Source organism: Zingiber officinale, chromosome 4A, assembly GCF_018446385.1.
Source record: "Zingiber officinale cultivar Zhangliang chromosome 4A, Zo_v1.1, whole genome shotgun sequence".
Classification (NCBI taxonomy): domain Eukaryota; kingdom Viridiplantae; phylum Streptophyta; class Magnoliopsida; order Zingiberales; family Zingiberaceae; genus Zingiber; species Zingiber officinale.
Genome location: NC_055992.1, coordinates 158,867,431 through 158,883,772, shown reverse-complemented (window position 1 = coordinate 158,883,772; position 16,342 = coordinate 158,867,431). Strand labels below are relative to the sequence as shown.

General features: G+C 39.6%; 4 protein-coding genes across 6 annotated transcripts; 2 read left to right on the top strand and 2 right to left on the bottom strand.

Annotated features, from left to right (window-relative positions):
* Nucleotides 1-943: 943 nt before the first annotated feature.
* Nucleotides 944-2,321, bottom strand: LOC121973843. The gene is made up of 3 exons (XM_042525188.1): nt 1,615-2,321; nt 1,427-1,490; nt 944-1,328 (listed from the first exon to the last, which is right to left on the bottom strand). Exons 1-2 carry the CDS (start codon nt 2,236-2,238, stop codon nt 1,428-1,430), a joined length of 687 nt encoding a protein of 228 aa, XP_042381122.1. The 5' UTR covers nt 2,239-2,321; the 3' UTR covers nt 944-1,328; nt 1,427.
* A 1,680-nt stretch (nt 2,322-4,001) lies between these two features.
* Nucleotides 4,002-5,391, top strand: LOC121971911. The gene is made up of 2 exons (XM_042523431.1): nt 4,002-4,837; nt 5,047-5,391. The coding sequence occupies exons 1-2, from the start codon at nt 4,028-4,030 to the stop codon at nt 5,107-5,109; spliced, it is 873 nt and encodes a 290-aa protein (XP_042379365.1). The 5' UTR covers nt 4,002-4,027; the 3' UTR covers nt 5,110-5,391.
* A 2,870-nt stretch (nt 5,392-8,261) lies between these two features.
* On the bottom strand, nt 8,262-11,153 carry LOC121971910 (receptor protein kinase-like protein ZAR1). Its single transcript, XM_042523430.1, has 2 exons — nt 9,477-11,153; nt 8,262-9,109 (listed from the first exon to the last, which is right to left on the bottom strand). Exons 1-2 carry the CDS (start codon nt 10,966-10,968, stop codon nt 8,466-8,468), a joined length of 2,136 nt encoding a protein of 711 aa, XP_042379364.1. The 5' UTR covers nt 10,969-11,153; the 3' UTR covers nt 8,262-8,465.
* Nucleotides 11,154-13,100: 1,947 nt separating this feature from the next.
* Nucleotides 13,101-16,268, top strand: LOC121971909 (lipid phosphate phosphatase 2-like). 3 transcript variants are annotated; one of them, XM_042523429.1, is made up of 9 exons: nt 13,101-13,279; nt 13,459-13,515; nt 13,865-14,086; nt 14,173-14,260; nt 14,352-14,461; nt 14,546-14,639; nt 15,513-15,689; nt 15,786-15,845; nt 15,965-16,268. In XM_042523429.1, exons 2-9 carry the CDS (start codon nt 13,480-13,482, stop codon nt 16,084-16,086), a joined length of 909 nt encoding a protein of 302 aa, XP_042379363.1. In that variant the 5' UTR covers nt 13,101-13,279; nt 13,459-13,479; the 3' UTR covers nt 16,087-16,268. The 3 variants fall into 3 exon arrangements, with proteins under 3 accessions (XP_042379363.1, XP_042379362.1, XP_042379361.1); XM_042523428.1 differs by having other exon boundaries at nt 15,513-15,701; XM_042523427.1 differs by having other exon boundaries at nt 13,374-13,515; nt 15,513-15,701.
* Nucleotides 16,269-16,342: the final 74 nt, after the last annotated feature.

Genomic DNA, 16,342 nt, shown 5'->3' with positions numbered 1-16,342 from the left:
TTTTATATAAAACAATCAGAGAAAATTAATGATGAGAAAAATTCATAATAATACGCTGTAGCTGAGTCTCGAACTCTAGATCACTTATTGTTTCGCTTGTGGAATTACTAATAAACCTTGGAATTATTTTTAGTATACATAGAAAAAAGGATATTAACATAAATACATTTTAAGATTTACTAAAGTTAGTTAGTAAAAGGGGAAGATTTTTAATAAAATAATAAGATAAGAATACAAATTTAAGACGAGGAATAATCATTTTCATTTTAAAATTAAGTAATTGACAAAGTCGGCATCTTTTAAAAGTGAATTACTAAATGGGACATCCTATATTCCTTAAAAATTAACCTCAAAATTTATTGAAGTAATTATCCATGTAAATACATTAACATGTGTATGTAGGTCATTTTTATTTTTAAATGATAAGTACAAAAGGTATGTACTTATACTTATCATTTATTTATTTGACTATTATTTATGAAAAATATTTTTTATAAAATAAAAGACAATATAACGGTTAGAATAATAAATTGGGCATACCAGGTCAAGTATTTATACGGGCATGCCTATTTGAGCAATAATAATATTAAAATTACTTTTTACATACAAATTTCCCATCAACTAAACACATATGAGTTAGACCGCCTAACATCACAAGTAATTTGAACTTGTCATAAGTAAAATTCGAACCTTATTGCCTAGGAAGTCTGTCTCATCCTTTATCATCGCACCAAAATCCCGTAGACAAGAAGAGAACAATACTCATGGCCTTTGAGGTTATCAAAAATTCGATCACAAGTATTCAATAACCCAAAAAAGCTAAAAATTAAGAAAGAAAAACATGAATAAATTTTCCAGACACATTAAGAGTATAACGATGTCTATTTGGTACAAATGCAAATCTTTTAAAGTCATCAAACAATTCACATTGAGAGGGGAAGGAGACTCTGAATAAAACAACTCGGCTACACTAGGAGGAGGAACGGGACTCTCAAGATCACCAAATAAGTCATCAAACAAATCACCATCTTCATAACATCTTTCACTTCAAACACAATGACACAATTCACATTGATTATAACAAAAAAAAAACAGAGATTTCTGATAAAAGTGCATATAACTAGTTCATCCAACAAAGTTCATACTTTTAATCAGAACACATACTTTTCTAAAGTCTAAACTGAGACTAGAAACAATCGAAATTGAACTCCACACCGTGTGAAAAACGCGTTTGGACTCGAGCTCGAATTATAACTTGTAGAAATAGAGGAACAATCGGTAAGTAAAAGCTTCCGAGTTTCTCATGGAATAGAACCTTCATCATCGATCTGTATCTCCAGCAGAAAGATCAACTAAATCAGTTCAATTAAAGGGGGAAAAAATTGCTTTTTGTTGTGTTGGAGAATGAGGGATGAATAGAACGAACCTTAATCATCGACTTTGTAGGTTTCAGGAGTTATCTCAGACAACCATAAACCTGGGAAACCATACTGCAGATACAATTTGAGCGTAAGAAAATGCACATATAAAAAAAATCGCAAGAAAAATAAAAAAGGGAATCGAAATCTGAAAAAAAAAAGGAGGGGTTTTTTTTTTTCCTGATAGAGATCTTACATCAAGCTGCCGCTGCACGATCTTAGACCTCTTCTTTGGCCTCCGAGGGGGCTTCGTCCCCTTAAACACCAAGAAGTCCTGTTCGATCTCCTCACGGGACAGTACGATCGAAAATTTCTCCATCTCCGCTGCATCTGATCTCCCCCTCGCGGCATCCCCCGGAGGGAAGCTCTTATCGGCCAGCAAAGGGGCAGAAGACCCGGGCGCCGTGGTAGGGCAACCATCCTCTGCCGGAGCGTTACACGCGGCCCTCCGCTTCCTAAGATTCCAAGGCCTTTCCGCATCGGGAACCGAGGAGGACAAGGTTCTCTCCGCTCCCTCATTTGCTTTCCCCTTCGTCGACGCGGGCGAGGTCTTCTCCAGATGGGATGGTGGTGGGCACCTACCCGTCGTTCGGCCTATCCGATCGAATGAGAGGGTCAAGGTTGCTCCGGTGTCTTCGCGACCGGCGAAGGGGACGTTGGTGCAGCGCAGATGGCGCTGGTTGCCCCAGCTACGAGTGGGGAAAATAAAGTTATGCAGCTTCCGAGACGGCGGCGGAGGGGAAACACCGGAGGGCACCGGAGGACGAGTATCCGACCCTATGGAAGGGAGGTAGCCCTCTGCGTGGGGAATGATCGCCATGGAAATCGGCGATCCAAAGCGGCGGCTTTCAGGGTTAAGGAAAGGGAGGGGAGGCAGAAAAAGGGAGAAAAGGATTTCTAACGTTCGCGTAGTCTCTCTCTCTCTCTCTCTCTCTTCGCTCGCGGGGTTTATAAATATTAAAAAATAGCAACGAAAATTAAAATTTTATTTGATATAAATGGATAATTGTCCATCTGGCCCTTATCATATTCATATTTACGATATGAGATTGAGGATTTTCATGATAAAAAAATGAACTTTTTAGAATAATGGTCATGACAAATTTTTTTTTAAAAAAAAGTCCTTAATTATTATTTTTTTTAAAAAAATATTAAAATAATACACACTTTTTTTTATACCCGAGATACTCCTTTTACTTGATTGATCCAACTCAAGGAATTTGAACCATTCGACTTGACATATTGACCACAAAAGTCTATATTCTTGATTAGGTCATTTTTAGCGTGCTCTTTTAATTCATTTCAGTTCAATTCGTCTTTCTTTGCAATTATCTCCATTTTATCTTCATCTTTTTCATTGTTGTTTAGTGAAAACTTCTTCGAAGGTGTGCTTTAGGGTTTGAAATTTTGTTTCAGTAGGCAAAGTCAATATAACAATTTTAAGGTTTTACTAGCTCTAAAGCTTGTACATAATTAAAGCTCCTATTTCAAATTAATCAAAGTAAATCAATCAATTAGGATAGTTCATTTTTATTTTGACTATTAGATTTATAAATATTGATCATACTAAAATGTTAGAAGATAAATTTTATAAGACTAATTCATATATGACTCTTGTATTTTTAAATACTTAGGTTAACTTGTAATTTGTAATTTATACACAGATATGCATAATTCTTTATGGATATCTTAAATTATTTTCCACGAGTGGGTTTGGTGAGCTAGAGATGAGGTGCCTATTTTTCTCCTGCTCAAAATAATCACCAATATCACTAGACAACAAACATTAGATTATAATTATATAAAATTGAAAGACCTATTTAATGTAATATGAATATTCTTCCGTCCCAATTAAGATCTTTAAGACTTTCCTTTGTGTTTACCTTTCGAGCACTTGGAAGGCAATGAACATATTACAAAATTGCACAAGTAAACACTTATTTTATATTTATTTTTCATGGTAAACATAATAATTATAGGCCGAAAAGAAAGCATAAATTGATCCAACTTCCTTGAATTAATTTTAATTGCGGCCACAATTCAACTGTCATTTATTAATAAATTGACATTAAATAATTTGGTGAAATTGAAAAAAAAAATGGACAATTCTCATCAACTAGATGAATTTTCTTAGATATTTTAAAATTTTATCGTGCAAAATTTGGTCCCAAAAATAAATCTTTATTTATAAATTATTACTATCTTATTTTAAAAAATATGTAATTTTTATTTTGGTATTTATAAATGAAGAACAATTCTCAAATAAATCGTACAGAATTGATAACCTTGTTCAGTTGTCATGGTCGAAACTGCTATATTCGCCAGCCCGAATCTATACCCAGACAGCCACGTAATCATTTTCAGCAAGGGGCCCATTCGAAAGGGTATCCTACCTTCCATGCACCCACGCACATTTTCCGATACGTTAATGAGAAAAAAAAAATAGCAAATACAATAAATAACACATTACAATAAACCATAAATACAATAAAAAGAATATATATATATATATATATATATATATATATATATATATATTTCTAATATTAATATTATTCCCTCACTATAAGAAACCCTCTCGACCGGTCTCTGCTCTTCTTTGTTCTTCCATGCCTCCTCTCATAACCTCGCCCTCACGCCAACCCTCGTCATCGAGCCAGCCCCTTCCTCCCTCGCCTTCGGTTTTGAAATCTGCGGCCGACCGCTCCGCGTCCGTCGCCTCCGGCATGGTCATCTCGCCGGAGTCTCCCTCCAGGCTCCCGAATCCCAGCCAGGAAACGGCGGCAGCCGCTGAATCGCCGCTTTCTCGCCGAGGGACACAGGGGAGCCTCCTGCGGGATCTGTCCTTCCAGATCTTCAAGGCGTGGGGCAGCCATCGGTTGGTTCACAGCATGGGAAAGGAAGACGCCGTCGCCGCCGGCGAATGGAGATCGTCGGCTCCGTCGGAGTCTGCGTGCCCGCGGATCCGTTTCCCGGATAGCGGCCGCGGCGATGGAGATGACTCTGGGGTCGAGGATGTCAGGGAGCGCTTGCTGGTTCACCTCCGCGAGGCGGCGGACCGGATGAAGTTGGTGCTGCCCAAGGACTGCGGCGAGGCTGAGCCGGCTCCGGTACCGGAGTCTGCGCCCGATCTTAAGGCTTTCGACGGCTACAAGGCGCTACCCTGGAACCTGAGGACGCGGCGCGGAGAATCTAGGGAGATCGAGCGGTGCCGGAGCGGTTCGCCGGCGCCGACACCACCGGCGGTAGAGAAGAGGACGGTCCGGCTCAGGTCGAAGGACTCTAAGAGAAAGGAGCGACCTAGGTTCTCGATCTCGCTCACGAAGGAGGAGATCGACGAGGACATCTACGCCGTGACCGGGTGCAGGGCTCGTCGCCGGCCAAGGAAGCGGCCGAGGGTCATCCAAAAGCAGCTAGAGGTGAGATTCTTCGTCCCGCTTTCCCTTCCCTTTCCTTCCTCCGTCGACGTTTCGTTCGCCCTTGTGATCCAGAAAATCCCCATTTCCGCTTCATTTTTTCTACGATTTTTCCACTCCTCTCCGATTCCAACACGCCGTTCCTTTTTCTTTCAGAATGATCCCTTTCACTTTAAACATGATTAATCCCTCTTGACGCGACTCTTACGCAGGCGCTATTCCCCGGCTCGTGGCTTACGGAGATCACCGCCGATACCTACAAGGTACCAGAATAGCGGTAATCGTACCGCGAGGGACGCGACGCATCTAACTCCGCATCGTCCAGCCATGGGTGATGGGTTTCTCCTGCAGAAGGCAACAGCAGTAAGCAGAAGAAATCATCCTTTAGTTCGACCTCGATACTTGAACATCGTAGAACACCCTCATTGCGTCAAAAATTCGTCCTGTAATCGCCCTGTTTTAAGAGTCCAATTTTCGCTCAGTTCCAAAAGAGATCGATCGATCGATCCATGAACAATTGATGAGCCTTGTTTCAATCAAAGCGCCAGCCACACTCTCTGCTTCCAGACAAAAACGCCGACTCGATTGCAGTTCGTTTCACCGGCGGCAGGGGTGGAGCGACGGTCGCGGCGGCGCCGTGCGGTGTGATGCGTTCCGCTTCAGCCAGGGCCGTCGGCTCAGGGTCGGTCAACGCTGCGCTCCTTCACGACACTTGGAAGTCGTCGTCGTCGCTGCCGCCGTCGTGGTCACCTCCCAACGCGTGGATGTTTGTTTTCCTCGCGTCAATGTTGCGACGGAGGGAGAGTGTTAGTGCTAATTGTGGATTAACCAGTAATTACTAGGCTTCCATCAATTAATCCATATTTATTTTCTTAATCTGCAAACACCGAAGCCGCAAGTGTACCAGGCTGGGCAGAGTTTAATAATTGCGCATATAATCGTGCTTTATTTGAGTAATCTATCGGCGTGCTGCCAAATCAATTAAGATTGGGTTGTTTCGGAGCTGATTACATGGATTAAAATACTTGGCTTAGTGCTAATCGATGGTCTAATGTGCAGATGAGGAGAATGAGTTGGGTTCGTTAGAGGCGACTCGACACGTTAATCCCTTCTTTTTCCCAATCATGTGGGGCATGATTGGTTTAATATCAAATCAGAAGGGGATATTTTACTTGATATTGCAGCAGTATTAAGGGAGACATTTTAAATATTTAATTATAATAATTTGATATAATTTTGCAATTTATTATAAAATTAATAACATTTATTACAAGAAACAAACTCCAAGAGAATTTTAGCATAATAATTCAAAGGATATATATAACAACTATAAATTTTTTACTAAAGATACTACGTTTCAGTTGCAAGTCATTGTTATCAAATTATTCGATAACTATTCTTAGTAAAATAAGTATTCTAAGTAACTAAACAAAAGTGTCAATGTAATGAAATAGAAGAGATAAGTACAAGCGATAAGCGTAGTAGGAAGTCAAGGAGGACAATAATAAAAGAGACTAATATACACAACAATCTTCTAAAACAGTTAAGAGTAGTGGGGTTAAAGTCAGACTATCTATGGCTAAACCTAACTCAGTATCACCTATAAAAAAATTAGGTCATGTCGCGTTAGGCTAGCCCTAGACTCGGACTGTTGTTGGGCTGGACGACAAAGACTTTTATTTTATAGTTTATTATTAATTTTTATTATTTTTAACTTATGTAGGCTAATGTTCTATATTTATTATAGTGAAAGATGATTACATCTCACTTTAAATACCTCCCATAGTTTATTTTCAATTATGTGAAGGAGATAAATCATAAAGTCAATTATAACCGACTGTTAAATTGATTAGGGTTGTTAATGCCCTAGGTTCATGTTCGTTGAGATGGTGTGATGTCAAATGTTATATCTAACATGTGGCAAAAGGCGATTCGCTCTCCCTCAGTGTCCCAACAATCCGTCCCTAGGTCAACACGGAGGAGGTAAATCACGGGTGATTACTAGCCATTAGTGCAAATGACCAAGATATGGGGGAGGTTATGCTCGGTCACGCCGAATTTCGATCCCAAAACCTCATATAGCAACACCCAAGTGTTATATCTAACATGATCTATGATGTCCTAGTGGCGGTGACAAATATTACCTTTTGACACCCTTGCATGGAAGACAAAATCAAAGGGATACCGAATGCAACATGTAGATTTGTTAAAGTAAAATGGAGCAAGCACAGAAAGTAAAAAATGAAGACAAGAGTATACTATAGAAAAGAGTCAATCAATGTTATGCATTCACATAAGTAAACATAGTTTAGTTTGGTTGTGATTTTATAACAAATCATAAAAATTCTATCTAATCCATATATATAATCACTTGACATTGGCACATTTTTTTATTTTTATTCGACATCCACTCAAATTTTTTTAACCCACTTTTACCTTGGGTGAAGGTGTAGACCACTCTTATACTTTACCAATTTAACTCTTTTAAGGTACATGAGTAGATAAATTAGACATGTACGATGGGTCAAATTGCATGTGACTTAACTCAAATGTATATAATAATATCCTACGTAGCACAACACCAGAGTGAATTATTATAATTCAGATATTCTTAAAATTAATTAATTTTACAGGTGATCATTCCATAAAATTTTTTCATTCACCGCTACTCAGATAAATTAAAAAATACTCAATATTTTTAGATTTATCATCTATGTGAGAAAAAATTCTAAAATGTGCCACTGTGATTCAAATTCTAAATGTATGGTTAACCACTTCGAAGTAAATTTGTTAATTTTTTTTTTTTTTGGATAATCCAAATATCTAATTTTTCAAACTAACTTACTAATTCTAGAAATGATTGATCCGATCTTATAAAAATTTTTCATCCACCACTATAGATAAATTGATAAACACGAGCCCATCCCAGTCGTTAATGTTTTTAGAACTGACAAATGTAGTTGAGATTCAACCCGTATAAAAGCAAGTCTTTGTCTGTTCGATTCACAACTGAATCGTGCTGGGCATGATTTGAGATTGAGCCCGACATGGCCCAATGGGCTGCACTAGTGTGATTTCGTAACAAAATACTTAAAAAGTAATTTAAAAAATCAAAATAATTAAATCTCAAACGAAAGAAATATATTAAAATTAACTTTTAAGTATGTATAAATTGTACTTTAAATATTTATCTTTTGCCCAGAAATCTGTTCATAAAAACAAACAGCTCTCTGTTGCATGTTGGAATGCTGATCCACCAACTTAAATGCAGGCCAGAAGACACAGCTAGGAAGAGACAACCTCACTGCCCTACTGAGTCTGAGAACAGCAAGTTGATGCAGACCATGCAGCAACCACGAAGAGGGAGTCTTTCATGATTAGGGTTTAGGGTTTGGCCTTTTTAAGCATATTATTGCCACTCACTGTCTTACAAAATGCCAGAATTCTTCTAAAGAATCGCCTGATAAACATACACACTGACAGTAATTTACTAATTTTACAATGACAGTAATTTTATGGATCGATAGGCAGATCTCTAAATACACTGGCTCAAACAAAATATATTACACTAAAACTACACTTGGAATACTGGAAATCACAAGCATATAACAACTGAGATCATTATCATATCTTAGCTAGCTAATTTGTCTAATGAGTCGACAATGTGCCTCATTGATGGTCTGTTTTCAGGATTGAACTGAACGCAAGCTAATGCAACCTTGAGGGCTGTGGTAATGTCGTCTTCTCTTTCGGGTTCTTGCGCCAAGTAAGGGTCTATCACATTCAACAGGCTCTTCTTCTCTTCGATCGAAATCTGAACCCAGCGTACTAAATCCATGTCGGAGGTGTCCATTACAGCGGAAGGCGATCTTCCAGAGATCAATTCTAGTAGGATCACTCCATACGAATACACGTCCCACTTCTGGGATGGCCTGAGAGATTTCAGGGCTTCAGGAGCTTGATAGAACAATGTGTTGCTCCAGATAGGACTGAATGAAATGCTAGACAGCGGGCTTTGCTGCTTCTCGTTCGCCTTTCCAACCGAGTAGATAGATGTTGCTCCGATTTCCATGTTGGCTAGGTGGCCCAGCCCGAAGTCTGATATGTATGGTTCCATGTCTGAACCAAGGAGGATGTTGCTGGGTTTAAGGTCCCCATGGACATACTTCTTGGGGCTGAACTCATGCAAGAAAGCCAAACCCTTTGCCACTCCCTTCATGATCTTAACTCTAATGCTCCATGGTAGCGGTGAAAAGTTCGCATCTGAAGGATTTCCTGTAAACATATGCATTGCGGATACGACCATTAATGAGACTAACAGCATGTTAAGTAGATAATTCAAACAATTTTGCTTGTATTCTATATAAGACTGTCTTTCTCAATTCCTCAATATTTTTGTCAAAATGATCTTAAATATTTAAAACTCTCAGTTACAACCAACCATTCGAGAGTATACAATACAAATATTTCATGACATTTAAACCAATTTAAAATTAACACTTCAAAGTACTTAATGAAAGATGAAGATAACTAATGTTTGATTTATGTATGAATGAGTAATTGCCGCTTTGATAAATAACCAAGAGTGAGTATTATTCATAACTACTACTGAATCATGCAAGATTGTATCATTGAGACATACCATGAATTGCATTGGAGAGGTTGCCGCTTGAAATAAAATCATATATCAGAAGCTTCTCATCAGCCGACCAGTAGTAAGCTCTTAGCTGAACAATGTTAGGATGCTTCACTTTGCCAATTGCTTCTACCTCAGTTTGGAAATCTTTGAACCTCTGTGATCCACCTTCGCCTAACCTTCTCACCGCCATCGTGATCCCATCGTCCAATGCCACCTTGTAAACTATTCCAATCCCGCTCTTCCCCATCACAAAAGCAGATCCCTTTAAGAGATCATCCAAGTCGAAATGCACTTGCTTATCTAGTGGTATGAGATCAAATTGCTTGACATTCTCTGCCAAAACCTCTGATCTATCTTTGCCACAGCAATAGCACATTTTGCTATCCTTCGAATCACTGCTAGAGTTCTCAGTTTTTAACTCACTCTTCGAAGAAACTGCCCTCCTGTAGCAGTGGAAGAACAGCATTGCCATAAGGCCAATTGCGAGTACATCGCCGATAACTATAGCGGTCACAGATCGTTTACTGAGACTATTTGTACTCTTTCTACCATCTAAAGAAGATACCGGTGATTGATCACTTGGCAAATAAGGAAATTGGGATTGGCTGGTGGCTGAAGCAGGACAGGGGTTCTTTAATGGCTCTCCGCAGAGATTAGGGTTTCCAATGAATGCAGTTGGGCCACGGTTCACCAGAGCTCCATTTTGCGGAATCGAGCCGCTCAGGTTGTTGAATGCGAGGTCGACGTAGATTCTTTCGGGTAAATTTCCAAGACTCGCCGGAATTGAGCCGGAGAAATCATTGTGAGAGAGATCGAGCGTGTCGATGAGACTCGACAGGTTCCCCAAATCGCTAGGGATTGAGCCGTTCAATCTGTTGTAAGAAAGGTCCAGCCTTTCCAGAGCCGTAAGATTGGTACCGAATCCGGCCGGGAGGGCGCCGGAGAAGTTGTTGCGGCTCAAATCGAGGAGCCTCAGCCTCTTGCAGTGGGCAATCGAAGCTGGAATGGTCCCATCGAGGAAGTTGTTGGAAAGCTCAAAGATTTGGAGGGAGGAGAGGCTGCCGACCTCGTCAGGGATGGCGCCGGAGAAGGAGTTGCCGGAAAGCACCAAACTTTGGAGGCTGGAGGCGGAGAAGAGACCCGGGGGAAGGAGTCCCCGAAGCCGGTTGCTCCGGAGGTTGATGCGGCGGAGAGCGGCGAGCGCAGACAGCGAGGGAGGCAGGGAGCCCAAAAGATGACTCCTTGGGAGCGCAATGGCGACGACCTTCCCTTCCTGGCAAGTGACGCCGTTCCAAGCGCAGGGATCGGAGGCGGTGGAGTTCCAGGAGGCCATGGAACCGCCTGGGTCTTCCTCGATGGACGATTTGAAGGAGAGGAGGGCCTCGCCCTCCTCATTTAGGGCAAGCGGAAGAGGAAACAAGCTGCAGCAGAAGAGGAGAAGGAGAAGAAGAACAGCACAGAAACGCGCTTGCGTGAAGCGGAGCTCCATGGCCATGAAAATGGGATCTCGAAGGAAGAAAGGGAGAGCGAGTTTGGGGAGAAAGCAGTGAGATGGCGACGACGCAGAGAGTGGAGATTGGTGGGCGATTTGTGAACTCTCAACTAGATTTATGCTCGGATTTGGGTCGACAGATTTATCTATCTTACTATTTATGGAAAAGATTTAACACAAGCATCGAGTTTAGAATGAGAAGCTAAATGTGATATAAATGTCAAAATTATTTTCTAGATTTTAGAAAATTTGGAAAAAAAAACAAACATTTTGCGCAATCACAGGCGAAGAAGACTGAGAAATAGTCGGAATGCTGGTGCAACTCCACATCCGTACAATCAATGCATGTGCGGTTTGACTTGCTTCGCTCGAGTCAACCTCAGCAGGCAAAACTTTAGTGCAGAAGATTTGAGGGATCGAAATGAGAATTATATTATTATGTGTATGAATATAGATATTATTCGTAAAAGTAATAATTGGTTAGTTTAATATTTTATATTGAAATTAATTAAATTTTTTTATCTTTAAAGAAAAATAAGAAAAAAAATTAGATGTAAGAGAAAATTGAATGTAAGAAAGAAATATGATAGAGAGAAAAAATACAATGAAAAATAATGAAGAGAAAAAATACGATAAGAGAAAATGAGGAAAGAGTGTAATGAGAGAAAGCATGATGATAGAAAATGAGAGAGAAAAAATGATAAAAGGAAAAATATGATGAGAGAGGATGAAGAGAGAGAAAATGTAGTGAGAAAAAATGAGGAGAGAATGTGTTGCAGCAAAAGGCGAAACCCTCGCTCCCAGGACCCCCACCGACCGGACCCACGGTCATTGTGAGGGAGGTAAATCGCAGCACCCAAGTTAACATGGGACGGACCGGGCGGGATACAGGGATAGGGGATTTATTCCCCCGTTGCCACTGAGTTTCGACCCGGTGGCCTCATTGTAGCAACTTCCGCCCCATGCCATCTCGGATGACCCACGGGGTCAGGAGAGAATGTGTGATAGTAGAGATTGAGGAGATAGAAAGTATGATATGAGAAAAAATAGGAAAGTGAATGTGATGTGAGAGATTCAGGAGAGAAAAAATATGATGAGAAAAAAAACGTGATAAGAGAGAAAGTGCGTTAAGAAAAAAATGGAGAGAGTGTGATGGGAGAGATTGAGAAGAGAGAGAAAATGTGATGAGATAAAAATCATAATGAGAGAGAAAGTGTGATGAGAACAAAGAGAAAAGAGAGTGTTATGTGAGAGATTGAGACGAGAGAAAGTATGATGAGAGAAAAGTGCGATGAGAAAAATAAAGAGGGAAGAGAGTCTGATGGAAGATATTAAAGAGAGAGAAAGCGTGATGAGAGAGAAAGTGTCATGAGAAAAAAAAACAAATGTTGCAAAAAAGGTGGAAACGCCACCTTAGCGGCCCCCTGGGTCTGACCCCACAGATATCCAAAGGGGGTAAATCACGGTTAAGCTGGGCAGGAGAGGTGACTGGGGGTCGAGTAAAATTTAAAGTGCAGCAGACCGAGGTTTTACGCCCGTGTGCAACTGGCGACCCTCGACCCTTGAACCTCCGTTGCAAGCGTCAGGCCCCCTTCCAGCTGATCCAACCCATAAAAAAAAAACAAATGTAATAAGAGAGATTAAGGAGAGAGAAAGTGAATCATTAAATGAGAAGAGAGAAAATATGATGAGAGATAATAAAGAAAGAGAAAGGAATATGAAAGAAAGATTAAATAAATATATTTTAATATTTGATATTAAAGAAGAAAATTTTAATTTTGGGTTAAAGATATTTTTGGAATAAGAGAATATTTTGATTGTTGAAAATAGAGTAATGACTCATTGGGGAGACATGAGAATGAATTATTACCCAATTATAATGATTAATTTTCTTATTTGTATTTCCATTCCTATAATTCAAATATCAATAATGACAATCAACAATTGCTATTCTCATTCTCCACTCTTATTCTCCTAAATCAAACGCTCCTAGTCTCTCTAGTCAAATGTCGTTTTTTATGTGTGAAAATGATACTGGGCCGACATTAGGAGGGCCCATTGGGCCCTTCTATGACGGAAATAACAATTTTGTTTGTTTTTATTTATTAAAACAGAAATCTGGAGCTTTCGCTTTTGCTGCGGCGGTTGCTTGCCAGTTGCCTCGGGTGTGGATTCGAACGCCTCGCCGAAAGCAGTGGCTTTCTCTGCCCGCCTCTTTTTGTGTGGTCACGCTTCTCCCGTTGCCAGTTACCGATCGGTCGCCGTTGAAGGTCTCGCCTGCCCTCGCTTTGGCGTCGCTTGAGCGCGGTAGTCGGTGAGTGTGCAGTGTGCTCTCTCAGGATTTCTTTCGCTTCGGTTTCTCGAACTCGTTTTTTTCTTTTCTTGATCGCTTTGTGGTGACACACAAGTTTCATTTGCTTTGGAGTTCCGGACTGGAGAAGGAAGAAAGTGCCATTTTTTTTTTGTGACGCGGTTGTGTGCCTGGGCTCGCAGGAACGTGAAACCCTAAGAAAAATGATCCCTTCTTGGTTGCTGAACTATCGTCAAAGGGTAAAGTTATTTTTCCGTTCCAAGTCATTATCTTTGTCTTTTCCTTTTATCCCGTGTTTTCTTCTGATTGTGATCGCTTGAATGTTTAGTGGATTTATAATAATTGAAATTGAATTTGTGAAATGCTTCCTCCTAGATCGTAAGAATTCTATGCAATTGTAAACTTTGAATATGGATATTACAATGCACATCGTAATCTTTGTTTTCATTTGGTAGAATTCAAAAACCATGCTCAGTTTTTTATTAACTACTCTTTCTTGGCCTAGCCTGTTTTGTTGATCCTATTACATTGGCTAGAAAACTTTCAGAATTCAATTTGATTAGTTTTGACCTTGCTGTATACTGGCAGGGCAGTGTGAGAGAGATTCATCTGGGTTCACACACATTGAAATCTCATGGAATTAAAGTTGCTAAAATCCACAAGTTTGATTGGCTTGCACTTATTGGACTGCTGATACTTGTGTTGGCTATTAGGACTGTTCATCCTTTTTACCGTTTTGTTGGAAAGGAAATGATGACTGACCTAAGATATCCATTCAAGACGAACACTGTGCCACCATGGGCTCTTCCTGTAGGATATTTCTGAGTATCATGTGTAATGTTTTAGTTCATTCTGCTTTGTCGGTTGGTCTTCATATGGTGGTTTACAACATGTAGATAATTTCAATTTTGTTACCTGCTGCAATCATTGTTGCCTTCTACATCCACAAGAGAGACATTTATGATCTTCACCATGCCATTCTAGGTAACCCTTGTGTGTCGATTTCCTTTACTCAGGCTGATTATGCCTAAAATATCTGAGACTCTCAGATAAGATGTTTCAATTCTGTATGTAGGGCTCCTTTTTGCTGTGCTTACAACTGCACTCATAACGGATGCGTTAAAAGATGCTGTTGGTCGACCTAGGCCAGATTTCTTTTGGCGTTGTTTTCCAGATGGAAAAGAGGTCTGCTTCCTGACTCTTGTAGCTAATTTTATTCGTCAAATTGTTTCATATTTGCGGTAATGTATTAGTCTTTGTTTGCATAAGGTATATGATAAAGTGACAGGAAATGTTATTTGTCATGGAGAGAAAAAGGTATTGAATGATGGGCACAAGAGCTTTCCAAGTGGTCACACTTCATGTAATATGCTCTCTATTCATTTTTCTTTGGCATTTTTTTCTAAGAAGATGCTTTTGCAGAAAGGACATTATTCATATCTTCAGAAAGTTGCTTTTGTTGTCCAAGCATATTTCTAGTTAATGGAGGTTAAACTAAGTCTTCTTTAAAGGATACTTGATTTGTCTTATTAGTTATTTATCATTTATTCTACATTGATTCAGTCATGAGTTAGCCAAAGTGTCTCTTCAGTGCTAAGAGAAAATTGCAGTAATCTCTTAGCTTTTGGAATAATGGCAACACCCCACCTCTTGCATCCTAGTAATCTGACCATTACATCTACATCTTTTGATTTCATGGATTAAACTATTAAAGGATAGATTGGTGCATGAAGCTCCCGCCAATGCCGGGTCGCAAGAAAGGGTCGGATCAAATTTGGGTCTATTGTATGCATTCTTATGGCAAGAGTTTGTTTTCGTGACTCGAATATGTGACTAAAAGATCACATGACACCAACTTTATCATTTGTGCTAAGGCTCCTTTTCTTTTCATTTCATTTCATAGATTAAAAAGGTTATTTTAGTCCTTCTTAGCATGAAAGTAATGACCTTGTTCCGTTCATTTAAATATATTCCCAGTAGTGATCAAAACTGAGTCATATACTTCTACAACAATTTTATTCACTACGCCAATTCCAATAATGTTAGAAAAGGATTTAATAGTTAACTAGTATATGCTTCATGAGGTGACCATAGAATCAAATGCGCTCTTATTGGATTACATGGAAATAATGATATTTCTAATCTAAAATTCTTCATTTTATGAACATTTAATATATTTGGTTCTGTAGTTTGGATTTGGGTTTGACAATCCACATTCATCTTCAAAATTATGCAGGGTGCTTTGCAGGGCTTAGTTACCTAGCACTGTATTTGTCAGGGAAGATCAAATGCTTTGATCGCAAAGGGCATGTGGCAAAACTTTGTATCGTGTTCTTTCCTCTGCTTCTTGCATCACTTATTGGAATTTCACGTGTTGATGACTATAAACACCACTGGGAGGATGTCTTTGCTGGTGGCATACTTGGTTATACATGCCTACTTTTGTGAAAAACAGGCTAAAATGTCTTTTTTACCTGTGTCATGACTAATTAGTGCTTTCTGATCTCAGGTGTTGTAGTGGCCACATTTTGTTATCTGCAGTTCTTTCCGGCTCCTTATCATTCTGATGGTAATATTTGCTTTGTTTGTTTTGTATCATTATATTTTTGGTGCTCGATGAATTCTGGAGCAGTACATACTTAGGTAATGCTATAAGTTCAATACCAACATTTGTTTCTTGGTATCAAGGTTGGGGACCATATGCCTACTTCCAGATGTTAGAGGATAACCAAAACACCAGCATCATCGGGTTATCTGGCATACATAGTAGTAGCTCACCGGCGAACAATGCATCGTTCGGGAGGGTGTAAAGTAGAGCTTGTGATGCAGACTTGCATAACCTAGAATCATATATCAACATTTTTATGATGAAGAGCTGCAAAGGTTGACAAGGGAGATGTTAACTATGCTACCTGTGAGTTTGGCATGAATAGATCTTGTAAACCACCTTATTTTCTTCTTATGTGTGTTTCAGTGCTTAGTTTTTGTTCCCCGAGCTTTGTGTCGTGATATGTGGTTGAACTCGTGGCTTTTTCATATTCATGCTTAGAGTTTTTTGAAGATGTC

What these genes read in the sequence shown, in the direction of transcription:
- LOC121973843 (XM_042525188.1), bottom strand. Translation starts at nt 2,238, where the DNA reads ATGGCGATCATTCCCCACGCAGAGGGCTACCTCCCTTCCATAGGGTCG. An exon ending in TCGTGCAGCGGCAGCTTGAT is followed by an intron (nt 1,491 to 1,614) that starts GTAAGATCTCTA and finishes TTGTATCTGCAG; the next exon opens with TATGGTTTCCCAGGTTTATG.
- LOC121971911 (XM_042523431.1), top strand. Translation starts at nt 4,028, where the DNA reads ATGCCTCCTCTCATAACCTCGCCCTCACGCCAACCCTCGTCATCGAGC. An exon ending in TCATCCAAAAGCAGCTAGAG is followed by an intron (nt 4,838 to 5,046) that starts GTGAGATTCTTC and finishes ACTCTTACGCAG; the next exon opens with GCGCTATTCCCCGGCTCGTG.
- LOC121971910 (XM_042523430.1), bottom strand. Translation starts at nt 10,968, where the DNA reads ATGGCCATGGAGCTCCGCTTCACGCAAGCGCGTTTCTGTGCTGTTCTT. An exon ending in CCTCTCCAATGCAATTCATG is followed by an intron (nt 9,110 to 9,476) that starts GTATGTCTCAAT and finishes ATATGTTTACAG; the next exon opens with GAAATCCTTCAGATGCGAAC.
- LOC121971909 (XM_042523428.1), top strand. Translation starts at nt 13,480, where the DNA reads ATGATCCCTTCTTGGTTGCTGAACTATCGTCAAAGG. An exon ending in TGCTGAACTATCGTCAAAGG is followed by an intron (nt 13,516 to 13,864) that starts GTAAAGTTATTT and finishes GTATACTGGCAG; the next exon opens with GGCAGTGTGAGAGAGATTCA. An exon ending in GGCTCCTTATCATTCTGATG is followed by an intron (nt 15,846 to 15,964) that starts GTAATATTTGCT and finishes CTTGGTATCAAG; the next exon opens with GTTGGGGACCATATGCCTAC.